We start from the raw sequence: 18,229 nt of genomic DNA on the forward strand, positions 1-18,229 counted from the left end.
TTTTGCCATAGAGCAGTCCTTTCTCTAATGGACTCTTAGAACAATTTAATTGTTCCTTTTGATGGATTTACATTTGTACGTTTACAAACACACAGATACGAATCAACCATGGGATGAAATAATACCTACATATATAGACAAGGCTATTCCTATATGGACATGTTAACGGAAGGAACTTCACAAAACTCCTTTATTACTACAACTGAATGACCCAGAAAGGGGACTGCACTAAACTTTGCTCATGTGAGTGGCAGGTTTCACTCATGACACTCACACATGACACCAACAGAGTGCAACCAGCCAGGGCAGACCATCTTTAGACTCTTCCCTCCACATGTATTCGTAAGTAGCAACAAGTGACATTTTGAAAGCAATACAAAAACGTGCTCTTCCCAGATGCCCTAGTCTACTCTTGCAGCTACCTCCAGCAAGCAGAATGGCTGGGGTAGCAACTCATTTCAGACTCAAAGCCAAGAATGTGTTCTTGTATGTCTTTGGCATGTCATACTGGAGCTCTGAATGTTGACAACTCACATGGGTACAGCCTGCAGCTGCATCCCGCATATTCTGATCCTCTTTCAAACTCTTAACACAATAGGGTCTCGAATACATTGTAAGCAGAAGAAAACAACCCCCCACGTTCTATTTTGGTATGTTGAGCCTAAAGTCTATTGGCTGGGAGCTGTCATCAGACATGACCATATGTTACTCAATGGTATTACAAGTAAATCCTAATTGAGTGCAAATTGTGAAGATTAAAGTCACCTCAGTTTAGCTGTATTATGTTGAGGCAAATGTATTTCAAAGTCCTGTTTAAAATGCTGGCAATTCTCAGCACAGAAATTAACAGGCTGTCATTACCTTGGATTTTATGAGCTGTTCTAAATGTCTGGAGTTCCGTGTTTGGAGCCCTTAGTCATAGAATGTAAGAATAGTCCTTTGCAGCTCAGACTGAAAAACACCAAAGACAATGTATTGTCAACAACTTTTGAAAAAATATTAAATATTGATACAACTAAGTCATTGAAGAATCTCCTGGTATAAGCTTTTCATAAATAATGGTAAAAGACTGGATGACTGCTGTTCTAATTGTGGTTAAAATCAAAGTTTTGCATTTAAGCAATCCACTGTCAGGATAAGCCAGGGCCAGTTTATAACAGGCAATTCATTACCTTTTGGAAACAATTAACTGCCAGAAGGATCTTCTTTGATGATTGAAGTTTATTACTGTTTCATAAGAGGGCTGTGAAGTAGTAAGGAGCTGAACTTCATCTATTGGTGCACTTCGGATGATGCACTCCATTTTAATGAGATTAAAGGTTTAATGCAGAGAAAAGATTTTTATCTCTTCAGTGCACCTGGATTCAACACGGGGATTTCAGTGTGGTTCACAAACAGAAAGTCATCAGAGAGCTACGTTCATCTTGATCGATAAGAGCTTCTGACTTCTTTCCTTCTTTTCTATTCCATACAAAGACAAAATGATCAGGACACATTTCTTCCTGTTTTCAGCACTGATCATGTGCAGCATACCTGCTGAGGAAATCTTTCAGCCAACTCTAGTGCTGGACATGGCTAAAGTCCTTCTGGATAACTACTGCTATCCTGAAAACCTAGTGGGAATGCAAGAAGCCATTGAACAAGCAATCAAGAGTGGGGAGATCCTGGACATCTCAGATCCAAAAATGCTGGCCAGTGTCTTGACAGCTGGAGTGCAGGGTGCTCTGAATGACCCAAGACTGGTGATTTCCTATGAGCCATCACCACATGCAGCTCCCAAACAAGAAGCTGAGGCTTCCCCCACTCGTGAACAACTCCTGAGTCTTATTGAGCATGTGGTCATGTATGACAAGCTGGAGGGCAATGTTGGCTACCTGAGGATTGATTATATCATAGGACAGGAAGCTGTGCAGAAAGTTGGAGCTTTTCTGGTGGACAAGGTGTGGAAGACACTGATAGAGACATCTGCCCTGGTGATAGATCTTCGTCACAGCACTGGGGGACAGATTTCTGGCCTCCCCTTCATCATCTCATACTTGCATGAAGCAGACAAGATGCTGCATGTTGAGACTGTATACAATCGGCCCTCCAACACCACCACAGAGATATGGACACTGCCAAAGGTGTTGGGAGAGAAGTACAGCAAAGACAAGGATGTCATTGTTTTGATCAGCCGCCACACCACAGGAGTGGCTGAAGATGTGGCTTACATCCTCAAGCACATGAACAGGGCTATCACTGTTGGGGAGAAGACAGCTGGGGGCTCACTGGACATCCAGAAGTTGCGTATTGGCCCCTCCAATTTCTATATGATGGTTCCCGTGTCACGATCTGTGAGCCCCTTGAGTGGGGGTGGACAGAGCTGGGAGGTGAGTGGGGTCATGCCATGTGTGGCTACTGAGGCAGAGCAAGCCTTGCAGAAATCCCTGGACATCCTGGCAGTGCGCAGAGCAGTGCCTGGCACCCTAAGGCACCTCACAAACATATTAAAGGACTATTACAGCTTAGTGGAGCGGGTGCCAGCGCTGCTGCGGCACCTCGGCACCTCTGACTTCTCTTCTGTGCAGTCAGCAGAGGACCTGGCCACCAAGCTCAACACTGAGATGCAGACCTTATCTGAAGACCCCCGCCTCTTGGTCCGAGTCATGATGCCAGGTGAAGCTGCTGTCCCCCCTGCTGAGAAGCCAATTGCAATGGCAGCCAACTTACCTGACAATGAGCAATTGCTGCATGCCTTGGTGGATACTGTCTTCAAGGTGTCAGTGTTGCCAGGCAATGTTGGCTACATGCGCTTTGATGAGTTTGCAGATGCCTCTGTGCTTGCTAAGCTGGGACCTTACATTGTACACAAAGTGTGGGAGCCCCTCCAAAATACAGAGAACTTGATCATGGACCTACGTTACAACCCTGGGGGCCCTTCCTCCTCTGCTGTGCCTGTGCTACTCTCCTATTTCCAAGATCCTGCTGCTGGCCCTGTCCATCTCTTCACAACCTATGACAGGCGCACCAACCACACACAGGAGCACAACAGCCAGGCAGAACTGCTGGGCCAGCCCTATGGGGCTCAGCGTGGCATCTACCTGCTCACCAGCCACCACACTGCTACAGCTGCTGAGGAGTTTGCTTACCTCATGCAGTCCCTGGGCCGCGCCACACTGATTGGTGAGATCACAGCAGGAAGCCTCTCACACACCCGTACCTTCCCTCTGCTGCAGCCTGAGCAGGGAATAACCTGTGGCCTAGCTGTCACAATTCCTGTTATCACCTTCATTGACAACCATGGGGAAAGCTGGATGGGCGGAGGAGTTGTGCCTGATGCCATAGTGTTGGCTGAGGATGCACTGGAGAAAGCTGAAGAGGTGCTAGCTTTCCACAAGAACATGGGAGTACTTTTGGAGGGTACCGGGCAACTCCTAGAGGCTCACTATGCCATCCCGGAAGTGGCTGGTAAGGCCAGTGCTATGCTCAGCACCAAACGGGCCCAAGGAGGTTATCGATCAGCTGTAGACTTTGAGACATTGGCTTCCCAGCTTACCAGTGACTTGCAGGAGGCCTCGGGGGACCATCGGCTTCATGTCTTCCACAGCCATGTGGAACCAACACCAGAAGAACAGCTTCCCAACATGATTCCCAGCCCTGAGGAGCTGAGCTACATCATTGAGGCACTCTTCAAAATTGAGATATTGCCAGGCAACCTGGGCTACCTTCGCTTTGATATGATGGCTGAGGCAGAAACAGTGAAGGCCATTGGGCCCCAGCTGGTGCAAATGGTATGGAACAAGCTGGTGGACACAGATGCCATGATTATTGACATGAGGTACAACACAGGTGGCTACTCCACTGCCATCCCAATACTTTGTTCCTACTTCTTTGAGCCTGAGCCTCGGCAACACCTCTACACTGTCTTCGATCGTAGTACCTCCCAGAGCACAGAGGTGTGGACTCTCCCCCAAGTCACTGGCAAGAGATATGGCTCCCTCAAGGACATCTACATCCTAACAAGCCATATGAGTGGCTCAGCAGCTGAAGCTTTCACTCGTTCTATGAAGGATCTACACCGGGCCACAGTTATTGGTGAGCCCACAGTAGGTGGTTCCCTCTCAGTGGGCATTTATCGTGTTGGTAATAGTTCCCTATATGCCTCCATCCCCAGCCAAGTGGTACTCAGCCCAGTCACTGGCAAAGTATGGAGTGTGTCTGGGGTGGAGCCACACATCACCATCCAGGCCAGTGAAGCCATGGCTGTAGCTCAGCACATTGCCAACCTGCGTGCTCAGGTGCCACAGACGCTGCAAACTGTGGGCAAGCTTGTGGCAGATAATTATGCTTTTGTGGACATTGGGACTGTTATAGCATCCAACCTCACCAAGAACATCAACAAAGACAGTTATAAAAGGATTAATACAGAAGAGGAGCTGGCCAGGAAGGTGACTGCCAACTTGCAAGCTCTTTCTGGTGATGAGCACCTGAAATTACTCTACATCCCTGAACACGCCAAGGACAGCATCCCAGGGATCATGCCAAAACAGGTACAGTTCTCTTGTACCCAGCTATACTGATGCCAGCTAGAACGGGAACACTGAGTCAGATATCTTGTCTTGTTTCTAGCCCATATCATAAACCCACCAGTATTTACCTGTACCCAGAAGAGAAACCAGTTCCTGAGTGGGTTTTGGAGGCTGAGCTCTCTCTGACACGAAGGCAAGTCAGGGTAGTAGCTTGTGGTAGTAGGTGGTAGTTCTGGATACATGCATTTTGGGAACAACCTTCAGGCCGTGAATCTGTTTCAGTTGCCATCTGCCACAAGCAAATATGCAGGGCTTCATGGCTAGAGGGAAGATATCTCACTGTCTCTGTGATCTCCTCTCTTTTAGTGCTATGGCTTTTCAAGCTGTAACGAATTAATGCAGAAACCCACTGGTTTCTGCATTGAATTACAAACCGAGTTTGTAATTTAAGAATTTGGTTGGACCAGAGTAAATGCATGCACCTGCAAAACATGCAGCCACATACTCTTTAATGCATTTTTCTATATAAAATTGCTGTACCTGACTTCTGTTATACCAGAATAACAAGCAACTCTTTTGGTAGTGACAGTGGAAAGTTGTTCTGATTGTAGCTCATGCTCAGCATCAGACAGTTTCCCAGTGACCTAGAAATACTTTGGAAGAAGTATCTGGGTGGAAGTTAGGTGACCCCAGGGAGAAATTGATTTTTAATAATCTACTTTTGCCCTTGCTGTGTGGTTTGCATAACAATCTGTGCTTTGTTCTGAGCCTGGGTATTTATACACTGGTCTGCCTTGGCAATCTTTCTTGTTCATTGTTGTGCTGGAGGCAGCTCCCAGGAGCACTTGTTAAAATTCCATCTTTAAATTAAAGGGAGGGTTAGGATAACCTGATCCCTTTCTTGGATGGAGTTAGCTCCTTTCTGGCTACTGCTCTATCATGGCTATATGAGAGACGTCTTTTCTGCAGGGACTCATAAAATTAGTTTTTGAAGAGAATGCATTTGCCTTTGCAATGAACCAGAGTATACCAAGTGTCAGGTAACTATTAAATATTTCCTGGGGGAGGAAATCTGTGGGCTTCTACCCTCTGAAGTCTTTGGCGTGCATGATTTAAAGTGGGCATGACTTTTGTGGTATTATCTCCAACACTAACGTCAAGGAGAAAGTCTAAGCATTGCCAGGGGAGGGCAATTTTTTCAAGTTTGTTAACTAAGAGATGCTGGCCCCATTCTTGCCTCTAAGCTTAAATGGAAATAATTAATTAAAGGATTTTTCTATTCCATCACTTTCTTTCTCTCCTACATTTGTTGGGTGTAGAAAACTTCACTCTAAAGATGTTTTTGACAGAGCTCCCTGCTAAATTATTAGCAATATATCAGTAGCGATACATCATAATTTCTCCCCATTCTACAAAGTAAGCCCATCTTGCAAATTAGTCACTGTTTCACTGAAGGCTGTTAATGGATATTGTTGGCTATTTTTACTTGTTCAAACCTTACTTACTTTTTTCAGACCTTGAATGTTGAGAACAGAATGTACAGGACAAATATCTTATTTGTCACATGACAAGAAATTCTGATCCTGATAGAGCTAGTGAGGAAATGCCATCATACTAATTAATGCCTCTGTTTACCTCAGTTGTTTGTCAAGCAAAATGATTGGAAAAGGTCAGGGACACATCCATAAGAAGGAAATCACATCAGTGTGGATGAAAATCAGGACAAATGTGAGATTTCTTCAAGGGGAAATAAAGTATAAATAGCAGAGGAGAAGCACAGGTCTCGTACGAGGCTAAAATAGTTTCCAAAGGCATATGCATTCCCTCATAGTGCTTGAGGAAACTGGGAGGCAGAGAGACAAGAGAGTGGTGTTAAGACATTTTAAGGCAAAAGAGGGTGAGTGAACGAAGACAGTGAAGTCATTGAAGTAAAAGCTTTTGCTTGTGATAGAGGTAAAAGAAAATTCACCTATTCACAGAGCACTGGGCAGCAAGAGTACCTTCATTTCCTGCCTTGCTTTTGAAGGGCCAAGAGGGATGCTTTCTGTGCAACATTTCAGGAATACCCCATACCAATACCCCAGAAAGAAAATGCCTTAAGATTACAGTGAAGCTTATAAGATGGCACTAATTGCATTTGTAAATATTTTTTTTTTTACAGTCCTATACGTGAACATAGTGGGTCTTTTAATCTGTATCACATTTATTCCTCAAAAACCTAAAAGCTAGTTTTTCTCTTGTGCTACCTACCTTCCAAGCCACTCTTTCCCTTGACTGTGGGATTTTCTTGATAATGACCTTGACAGTGAAGCAGATCCAACACAATTAAATTAAAATGATGATGAATAACTGCAGGAAGGATGGGATGGGACATAGGAGACAGACAAGTGAAATGCATGTAGACCTTTGCATCTGCTACAGTAGAATAGCTGCTGAAGCATAATACAGGGTAGTGAATATGTCTCCTCTATGACAGCAGCAAGGTCAGTGCTAGCTGGAGTTGTCTGCTGCATAAATGCCACTTTCCAAAGTCAGACTTCCCAGAGGCAAGTGTTGTATATATTGTTTGTGATTCAGAAAATAGCATTTTGCTTGTAAGGCAGAGCTCTGTAAACTTGCTGATGCGCAGTTCAATAATCCCTACTTATTCTTCTGTTTGCCTCTCTCCCTCCAGTCATACCTTCCTTTCCATACTGAAATATTTGTGTTCATGAATATCTGAGTATTGTAGACTACCTATGGAAGAACTACTGCTTGATTTTGGCAAATGTGTTATGTCAATTTTTAAGTGACAAGAGTCTCCCTGAGTGACTCTTTTGGCCCCTTGATAATGCCCAAATACTTTGAATGCAATCTTCACACCTAAGAGAATTTTCGTATTAGTGTTTTAGATAAGCAGCTGAAAATGATGATCAGAGTAAAAGACAAAAAAGGATCCTTTATAAAGAGAAATTGTTCCTGCATTTGAAGACCTTCTTTTCCCAGATAAATAATATGTATCTACAGCAGAGTATTGTTCTTGCTGAAGGAGGCAATAGTTACAGATGTTTCACCAGAAAGGAGTATAGTTTGCTTATATCCCTTCATTAATGCGTGAAATCAAAATGCTCAGCTTCAAAGTGTCAAGGTAGATAACCAAATTGCTACATCTATGGTGGAAAAAAGTTGTTGTCGGCCCATACGATGCTGATTTATATCAACATAATCACAGTAAAGTCAGTGGAATGATACAAGTTTATGCAAGCCAAAAAAATGTCCGTGTTTAACTCTCATTGACTCTTCACCTTTTGCAATTCATGCTTGCTTCTTGTATTTCGTGCAGAAAAGAATATGACACTTTGTTAATCACTTTTGTTCTTTTTCTAGTACCTTTCATCTTCTGATCCTGATACTCAAGCCCAATGCAGCTACATTTGCAGTTACAATCCCACCAAAGAGATCCATTTGTGCTCATTTTTTTCCATTGTCTTTAATGTTTTCAATGGGTTTTGGATGCAAATCAAAATTTAGCCATGAATCATGTTTTCAAATTTTGCTTTCAAATGTAATCTTCCAGGGCATTGACTAGAAAATAACTGCTCGCTGGCTTGCAATGAGTATGTTACAAGCTGTGTATTGTCAGAGCAGGCTTACACGCCGCTGAGCAGTGCCGCCCTTTGCGGGGTGAAAGTACAGCTTCTCACTCTGCCCTGCACTCCCTCAATGGGGACTGAGAGCCTTAAATAACCTCTTTTAATCCTTTCCAGAGCACTGTCCCAGAGGGTTTCAGCTTTTGCTTGTGGTAACCCCACCATCCTGCCTGACTTGGTGCAATGGAGGGCAGGATTAGCATTCAAAGCTACAGTTCTGGAAGAACTGGAGAAATGATCTGTGAAAAGCAGGATGAGGTTAAATAAGAACACATGCAGGGTTCTTACACAGTTTCTACGGTGATAGTAATTGACTGCACAACTCTGGGAGGAAAACAGCTTGTTTAGGGGGAGTTCTGTAAAAAAGCATATGGGTTCTTCAGAGTTCATAAGCTGAACACAAGTCAATAGAGTCAAGTTGTTGCGGTAAAAAATAATAATCATCAAACTGGAATGGATGAGGAATATAATCAGTAAGACATGTGAAGTCTTCTGCTACATTCAGCTCTAAAGAAAATTCAGCTAAAGTATACTATGTGCAGTCTTGGGCAATGCGTTTATGGAAAGATGTGGCTCAAGTGGGGAGACAGCAGAAAAGAGGAACAGGAGTAAAGAGAAGACTGAATAAGAGTCATCTTGAAAAAGTTTAAAAGATTTGAGTTGTTTATTCCAGAGAGAAGAAAACTGAGGAGACATGAAAACAGTCTTCAGATACGTAAGAGGTTGTTTCAAATATGAAGAGAATAATCTGCTCCCTTGTCCATGGTAAATAGGCCAAGAAGTAATGCACTTAAATTGTAGAAATTAGTGAACTTAAACTGTTTACACTAGATGTTAAAAACATCTTTGTAATAGTAAGGCTAGTGACGTACTAGACTGGATTGCCTGGAAATCACCCAGTGATATGGGTGTTTTTAAGAGCAAGTGAGAATCAGCTGTCAGGGATATAGCTGATCCTGCTCAGTCCTTGAGCTGGGGGACCTACTAGGATGAACGGTTCCATTCAAGCCTGTGAGGGTACACAAGGAACCCAAATGTTATTCTAAGAAAGAAAGGCGCAACCCCGCCACCCAGCCCCCAGGATCTCATGGTTCTTAAACCAATCTCAGGATTTGCAATGGCACAAGGGTGTTGACTGACAATATTTTAACAGCTGGCAGTTAACAGCACTAGCAACCTTAATGGAAATCAGAGTTACATTACAATGGTCAGCACAAAATTAGCTATGAAAATACAGTTTCCGTCTAAATAGACAAAATAACTTAGGGGAGAGGTGAAAGGGGAGAAAAGAGGGAAGAAAGGCACAGTTGGAAAAGTAGTTTGCCTGTGGTTGGGGTATGTGTCAGTAGCAGAACCAGAGAGGAAACTCCATGTATGAGTCCCAGGGCAGCATTCTAGGTCCTATTTTGTGTCACATCACTTGTTCCAGTTAGGCCACTCACTTGTGGAAAGAGACTGCAGAACAGGGCTGGAGACCCTATATAGTTAACGAAAAACAATTCTTCCTTGGCTTAAGTGGTGTTAGCTTGGAGGTCCTTCAATCTAGCCACATTGCTTATAGTGTTCTTACTAAGGCACCTGAGGGTTTATATTTAACATCAAGTCATCTGTGTGTAAACATTGCCTGACTGAGCAGCAGGATCTTACTTTCAGCTGCATCCTGTCCCAGCTTGTCCTTGGCCTGCAAACAGAGCCCTGTCTTCCAAAGGAGACACGCTGTTGCTCTCTGAAGCTAGACTCACCTCCTTAGGTACCAGCAGCACACGGCCCATGTGCCAGTGTCATGAACCTGCAGTTTTCCAGGACAGTAACTCTCTACTGTCAGTCCCAACCTCCTCCTCTCTTTTGCTTAAAAATTAGGAGGCTTTCCCCACACCCCCAAAATTACATTCTGAGTGCTTTTCATCTGACTTCTGGTCTTAGAGCCTTTAGAATAAATATATTTTCATACCTTTTCCTGCAGCCATGAAGATGAAGAAGAGTTTCTTTGAGATCCTTGCATATTCATTTTACCCCATGAGACCTGAGGCTTTAAGAGCAACCTGCCTACTTTGAAATCTGTAATGAATTTCCAAGAGTTAGCAACACTGCTAGCAAGTACTGAAGTCCTCAGTGAACAAAGATGTGAGGTAGCACAGTAAAACAACAAGTAGAAAAAAAATTTAGCAGACAGAGAGGTTATTCTTAGTCAACATGCTTATAGGTATGCATCTAGCAATTATTGTTGGAGACAGAACTATGAAATCTGTGTGTTCTGTTAAAATATCATTAGTAAGTGGCTGAGAGTAACACATCAATTTTATTTGTAGATGTTACCAATGAGTGATGACTTTTTTCTCCTCGGGGGACCAGTACCTCTGAACTAGATATAAGCTCTGTCAGAACAATGCAATGCATGCTGGATATATTCTTCAAAACTGTGATTTGATAATCAAAGTACAGTGGGCAGATCAAGTAGCATTGCTGTCACTGGGAAGTGGATTGGAAATGACAAACTCAGTAGTGCTGGACTGATATGTTTACAGTCCAGACACAATGGTTATTTTCACAAGGTACAGTGAGAAAGAAGGGTACAGAAAAGTACTCAGTAGAGTTTACTCTTACCATCAGATCAACAACTACTGGCCAACAGGGCTTTTAAATTAATGTTTGAAATTTTGGCAATTTTGGCATACAGAAGACACTGAATGATGAAGCAGCCCAGGGTAGCCACAAGTGTGATATGGTGTGTAATTTTCCCCCAGGTAAAGGTAAAGTGCTTGAGCTGTGTCAAATACAGCTGCATTCACACACCTTGGAAACCCTCTTTCTGCTGTGACAGACCTGCTTTTGGCAGGAGTGCAACCCCAGGCCAGAGCACTACATGTAGGGCAGGAGATTGCCTGACTCTCTACAGTTGCAGAAAGCCCAAATGCTTCCCAAATTCTGCGGCATATTGCAGGTTGGGAGAGCACTTTTTAGCACATGACTCACTGCTGACTTCTTGTTCTTTTGGGTGTAAAGGTATGGATTGGCTGAGGCTGAGCTATGGCAGAAGGCAACTGACTAAAAAGCAAGTATAAAATAATTTTCACAGCAACCCTCAGGAGAAAAGGCCAAGTTGCTGACGGTCACGTAAGTCATATATATCCCAAAGCCTTATCTCCTTAAGCTGAAGGAGAGTCTTCCATTTTCAGACATGTACATGCAAAACAGAAGTTTGACAACAGGAGAAGGCTATGTCTCAATGCATGTAGGGGTTACTAGGATAACTTTATTAGTTGGCTACACATTGCTATTAAAAAAGTCTGCTGTTTAATAACATAAGCTAAACAAAATGAAATTAATCACAGCCTAACACGTGAGACTCCAGGCACGTGGCCACCATATAAGAGATTTAACACGTCTACCTCATGAGTATCCTAGCACATGCCTGACACATCGGGTTCCTCACTGTCACAGGGGCTGGCTCATGAAGAGGGCCTGGGGCCAACCTCACCTGTAGCCAGCAGCTGTTTGTTGGCTGAGGCCAGTCAAGAGATTATAAATGTCCCATGTGCCTTATTTAGAAAGAACTGCTAAAGGAAACAGGTAGGCTTGGGTGGCAGGCCTGCGATAGCAGCCGGTGCTGCAGGTTGGGGGATGGTTCTTGTAGCCTTCTCAGCCTCTTTGATCCAAGGAAATTCCTGTATTTTTGAAAAATAAACTGAGCCCTGACAAATAGGTGCCTGATCCAGATTCTGGGCATGCTATTGATGCACCCTCTACTGGGCAAACATTGCAGCAGCCAATTCTAACCTATGTTTAATATGCAAAAATCTTAATATCATTCATTGTGTTCTTCAAACTTGGTCACATTCCTCACATATGTCCCACCTGCACTAAATTTGACCCACATAATTCTTTTTAAATCTTGTGCCAAGCTATCAGTGCCAGCAAATGATTTGTTTTGTTTTTCCAAACTCTTTCAGATTCCTTCCCCGGAAGTATTTGAAGATCTGATTAAATTTTCATTCCACACAAATGTATTTGAAAACAACATCGGCTATCTGAGATTTGATATGTTTGGAGACTGTGAACTTCTAACCCAGGTGTCCGACCTACTGGTAGAGCATGTTTGGAAGAAAATTGTTCACACAGATGCATTAATCATAGACATGAGGTAAATGTTTGAATGGCAAATAACCAAAGCTCTTTCAAAACAGTATTTTATTTGTAACAGTGAATTAGCTTTACATGGCTTACTGTCCTGTTTACAGGCTAACATTGCTGGGATTAAATGAGAAAAGGAAAACAGCCAAGGAAAACAATAACAGTCTGGAAGTATATCTCAAGATAAATTGTACCATCACTTGAGATGTTTAGAACTAAATAGGCAAATTTAGGGAATATGTTGCAGAACGCAATCCTGGATGTCACATCTGTTTTCTTTCTCTGATTTCTTTCTAATCTAACTCTGCATGTGCCTTGTATTAATTATATATATATATATGGCTTAATTAAATCTTTTACTGCAGGCAGTGGTCAAGTGATTGAACAGTCAAAAAACCAGAGCATGCATAAGGCTGTGTTACAACATCTATTTTGCCATATCTGCAGTGCTAAATTATCCTGGGCAATCAGCCCTGTACAGAATGACCCTTGTGCACAGAGCACAAAGGTGGCTTAAAGGTACTGTAGCACTTCTAGACCCTGCTGCAGCAAGCTGACAGCATCATATGCCTGCTCTCAATTCTGTTGAGATTCTGATTCTGCTGGACACTCCAGTGTGTCAACAATGCTCCAGATCTTATGAGCCAGAAGATGGCACCCATTTGTTGCCAGCTATCAAAGCAGATGCATATCACAAATATACATTTCCCATACAATATTTAGGCAAGTCATTCCCTTGTTTTGGTCCAGAGCTAATGTTTGTGAGCCCAGAACATTACAAATATCAACTAAAGAAAAGAAGGCCTTTGTAAGAACTCGTTTTTAATGCTAGAACCACTTATAACTGTTGCCATCATGCTCTCAATATTTGGTAATCTTCTTAATATTCTTCTGGGATTGGCAGCATGTGCAAGAAAAGATGAGCATGGCAATGAGACCAAATTCCACAAAGGCACCACCATCTTCCAATAGACTTGAGATAGGACTGGGACTTTAATCTTTCTTGCCTCGTTTTTCTCCCAAGCTAAAACTCATATCAGGGCCAGGGGCAATAAAACAGCAAAGGTGACATCATGTCCCAGGTACCAAATGGTCTCATTATAGTTCTTTTCTTGGGTTGCTTTGGGTTTTTTATATTTACTGTATTTCCAGGCCTTTGAGTGCACACAAAAGACCCAGTCTCTGAAGGCATATAAAAGAAAACCCCAAACATTTTACCTTTTGAATTTCTCCCTAAACCAATCTTATGATTTTAAGGCAAGGCTGGTAATTTCAATTTTTCATGGGATTAACGATAATGAATAATGTTTCTCATCTTACAAGTTTCCCTCCCTGGAACAGCTGGGCCACTCATGAACTTCATATTTTGATAATTTCAATTTTGCATGGGATTAACCATAATGCATAATGTCTCTCACCTTAATAGTGCCTCTTCATGAACAGCTGTGCCACTCATGAACTTCGTATTTTTAACCTTCACAGCACTGAGAAGGAGACAGTGATAAACTAAACAGCTTCCCTAATGTCGGACAAGAAGTCTGTAATGAAGGAAGTACTTGCCTCCAAAAGTTAAGCTAAAACTCTAGCAACTGCTCAGTCATTATTACTGACTAAAGTTTCTGCAGTTTCACTCTCTGCAGGAGAGTCCCAGGAAGAGCTCTCCGGCATTGCTCTAGCTGCCTGCTTGCCGCTCACTTCAGCCATGATGGCAGCTGCAGGAAACTGGGCTCTGCTGGGTCTAGCTGCCTCCTGGGCTGTGCGGCGGCAGCAGGACCTTCTAGCAGCACAGCACTATCCGGGACACACTGAAGAGGCTTATTTCAGTTCTAGTCAGTCGCAGTGTGAATCCAGCATACAGCACCCAAGTGCTGCAGAATAAAGCGGTAGCTTCACTCTTTGGGACAGAGGCCTCCTGGATTGTCTAATCCTTTTCTGGAGGTGAAAAAAATTAGCTATGGACTGGACTGAACAAAACTCATTTTCTAGCAGGTTTTTGCTGGAATGTCTGTGCCAGGCACTCCTAACATCACCTACAGGAAAGCACTGTATCTATCTCCTACTAGTGAGCAGAGTACAAACATTTCCAGTGTTGTATGTGCTCTAGTGTCAGTGAAAAGTGACAGACAAAGAATAATTTGGTATTTCACTGTGTGTATTCATAGCAGGGGTTCTCCGATGACACTTAGGCCCTTCAGTGAATTTAATCTTCAGAGACTGATATGAAATTAAACTACAATCAAAGTTTTCAAACATGACTGTCCTAAATGAAGCAGCTAACGTAATCTTTAGGTGCAAAAAGAAATAGCCTGATCTTATTAGGTGCCAAACACCACGTATTCTCATTGTGTGCAGCAGGAAATAAGAACACTACAGTTCTACAAACATATGTTGCTTAAATTTGGATCTACATTTGTGTATTAAGGTTTAGGTATTTACTCATGCCTATATCAGTAACAGCATGGGGTATTCAGAGTAGAACAACAACAAGAATCTGCAGATTAAGAGTCTTTGCTTACTTTCTGAATTTTTTCCAGGTTGAATCAAGAGAAAAATAGACCATTCAGTTTTATGTTTGCTTTTGAAATCAGTTGTGGGCAATAACAGTCCAAGGTTCTTAGACAGGATTTTGTTTCTCTGATAAATGTGCAAATGCTGATAGGGGAGAATGAATGTAAAAGTATCAAAATCTAGCCATAAGCCCTTTCAGTACTGATGTTAAGGAACAATACTTGGAAGGGGGGTTTACTCTCTGCCACAAATTTTCAATTGTTTCCATAATATTTTTAATTTTTGAAAAGGTACAATATTGGAGGCTCCACTACTTCCATAGCAATCCTATGCTCATACTTCTTTGATGAAGGACACCAAATTCTCTTGGACAAAGTTTACGACAGACCCAGTGACTCAGTAAAGGAAATATGGACCCAGCCACAGCTCAAAGGTAAAATGACAATTTCTTTTTAGAGTAGCTTTTCATTTCAGATGTCCCTCCTTATGTATTTTAAAGTGAGCCATTAGACACCGTAACTCATTTGGTGAAAGCACCTGCCACGATTAGCTCAAGCTGTGCAGAGAATGTAAAAGCAAAAATGTGCATTTCAGCCATGTCCGTCAATGCCATCTATAAATAACAGTTTATTACTTCTAGGAATGGAGTATGTTAGGCACGGAGGTTTGTAAACTGGTCCCCAGAAGTTTAGCTGAATACTGTGTACAGCAGTTGTGACTTGTTGCTTTTAAAAGTTGCCAAAATTAAAAATAAATCCTCTGCTGCCTAGACCTCTAGTAATATACCTTCCAATACTCACACATAATTTTATATGTAGCTCCTCACTTCCTACTTGTGTAATCCACTGTTTCAGTAGAGGAAAACACCCACAATAGCCCAGTTTGTCCAGAGAATGCAAGAGAGAAAGAAAACCACTAAATTTTGCACATCTGAATGAGTTTGGAGCATTTGGCAATGTTTCACACACACACACACACACACACCACACACACACGCACATCCTGCCCCGCTGTTTGTGGAAGTGGAAAGGATGCTACAACGTGCAGAAACAGAGCTCTTCAGCGCTCATAAAATGCAGTTAGAGTGCTAAGAAGCCTTAAACATTGGTTTTAATTCTTTTCCCCTTTAAAGCTAGGACAGTACCAAAAAAGGTGTCACAATGGTGTCTGCAATTACTGGCTTGGAGCATGCTGAAATGGTTAAACTTTGTCACAAGCTGCAGGGTCCATCTATTTTCCCAGGCAGTCAGAGGCGGGCTGTGCTAAGGGATATGATTACTATGGACACATTCCAGTTCCCCTCAAAGAGAACAGGCAGACTCATATTAACTTCAAAGGAGCTGGATCTGGTCCTGTATTATATGTATCTACTGTGAAAAGGGTCTTCTAATGGATATTACATCTATAGTGAAATGAGAAGAGCAAAGATGGTGTGAAAATTAATTACCATGCTATTGGCCCCTCTCTTACAGTTTAGTATGTCATACAGCAACTTACTTAAAGAATGACATTTTTAGAGCAGTTTAGAGCAGTTTTCAAGTTATCAGGTCCTGGTTTTGACACACTGGCCACTTTTTCAAAGGAACTAAGCTCTCAAAAAGTATCTAGCATGTTCAGATATACTGAAAATAAGGTGCAAAAAACCTCCTACTCCTGTCAGCTGGTTTATGTAAGAAAATGACATAACTTGGCTCAGATCCTAATAATAAAGGAGTATTTGTTGAAGGGTTTGGGACAAAGGCCATGCAACAGCTTCCATTTATAGACTATAAAAAGCCAGTGGGAAACCACTGTAATTATAATTTCATAAAATGCCGCCTGCATAGTTTGCAGGCCAAGCTCTATGACAGCCATGTTCCTAGAGCAGGGATGAAAGTGAAACTGAAGATGCTGCTGGCTGAGCTTTGAGTACTCCTGCTGGAGCAGTGGAAAATGTCGCTTTCCTCACCTGCCTATCCCACTCCTCTGATGGGATCTAGAGCTCCTGTAAAAGTCAAGCCACAGAAGAGCCAACAGCAGTAACCATCAGCTGGCCTCCCAGCTGCTGGAGCTCATAACCAGAAACTGATGGCACAAGAGCACCGCAGAGGGTGACAGTCTTTTTTACAGTATGGAGGCTGGGCTAGTGTAAAAAGTGCTTTAATGCCATCACAGGTACAAAGTAAAGTTCCAAACTTCTTTGGTTGTTAATACCAGGTAGGGAATGAAGTGTGTTGTATCTTGGCTTCTCTTGCTCCATTATGCAAATAAATCTCTGAAAATGGATGCATTTCTGATGCTTTTTCTCCTGTCCAGCAGGGGAGAGGTATGGCTCTCAGAAGGGCCTAATAATCCTTACCAGTGCTGTGACGGCTGGGGCTGCTGAAGAGTTTGTATACATAATGAAGAGACTGGGCAGAGCTCTCATCATTGGGGAACAGACCAGTGGTGGCTGCCATTCCCCACAGACATATCAAGTAGATGATACCAACTTCTATATCATCATCCCCACCTCCAGATCAGTCACCTCTGCAGACAGCACTTCTTGGGAAGGGAAAGGGATGCCTCCTCACATGGAAACACCAGCTGAAACAGCACTCATCAAAGCAAAGGAGATGCTCAGTGCTCACCTGCACAGCTCTAGATAGCCCAGTGGGGTAACGTGCCCCTAGTTCTTAGGGAAAGCAAGCTACCTCCCCAAACATAAACCCTAGAAAGGAGTGGGAACTTCATTTCAATCTATGGTCAGTGATTGGTTCCCTGTATATAGCTCAAAGTGACTCCCTTTTCAACATGCCGACATTTTTACCCCATTCTGTGGAACTCAACTCTTTCTGGTTGTGGTTGAGGTACTTGGATAATTCCGTGGGGTTTCTGGATTCCTCTCCTGTGGTTAAATGTAAATGTTAGCTGTTGCAGCATCTGCTTTTTAAGATTTAGCTCCAAATCACAAATTTCTTTCAGTCCCTTAGAAAATCCCAGCTGTCAATATTGAAGGCATGTGAACCACCTCAAAGCATTTATGCAAAGATAGAAAAGGCACCTCTGCTCCTTTGGAAATTGTGTACATTCCTATTTATACATCTTAAAGACAAATTAACAGTTGTTGGAGGAGTCTGTTTTCCAAACTGCAAGAGCTAAATTAAGTCTCTTCTCCATTTCATCATTTAGACATACCAAAAATAACCATTCCCTGTCTGTCAGGGTTGCCCAGACTCCTGGTATTTCTTAGGTACATGCCTGCTTCTCCCCTAGTATCTGGCAGAGGGATGGGGAATGAGCAGGAGAAAGGCAGTACATTGACTCTTTCACCCAGTGCTCAGATCAACAGACTCAGGGAAAAGAATCATATGTTTTTACTTAAGGCTAAAAACAGATTGCTGTGTGTCCTGCCCCAAAGACAAGAATAAAGCAGAAAAATATCCTCTGCACGCTGCTAACAAGCTAGTTATTAAGGAATGGTGTGTTCCAGGG

At 42.7% G+C, this 18,229-nt stretch overlaps 1 protein-coding gene across 1 annotated transcript; it reads left to right on the forward strand.

The window, feature by feature from the left end:
- The first annotated feature begins 1,481 nt into the window (after window positions 1-1,481).
- Window positions 1,482-17,403, forward strand: RBP3 (retinol binding protein 3). Its single transcript, XM_050899414.1, has 4 exons — window positions 1,482-4,529; window positions 12,088-12,278; window positions 15,067-15,209; window positions 17,075-17,403. The coding sequence occupies exons 1-4, from the start codon at window positions 1,482-1,484 to the stop codon at window positions 17,401-17,403; spliced, it is 3,711 nt and encodes a 1,236-aa protein (XP_050755371.1).
- Window positions 17,404-18,229: the final 826 nt, after the last annotated feature.

This window comes from Gymnogyps californianus, chromosome 6 (assembly GCF_018139145.2).
Source record: "Gymnogyps californianus isolate 813 chromosome 6, ASM1813914v2, whole genome shotgun sequence".
NCBI classification, from domain to species: Eukaryota; Metazoa; Chordata; class Aves; order Accipitriformes; family Cathartidae; genus Gymnogyps; species Gymnogyps californianus.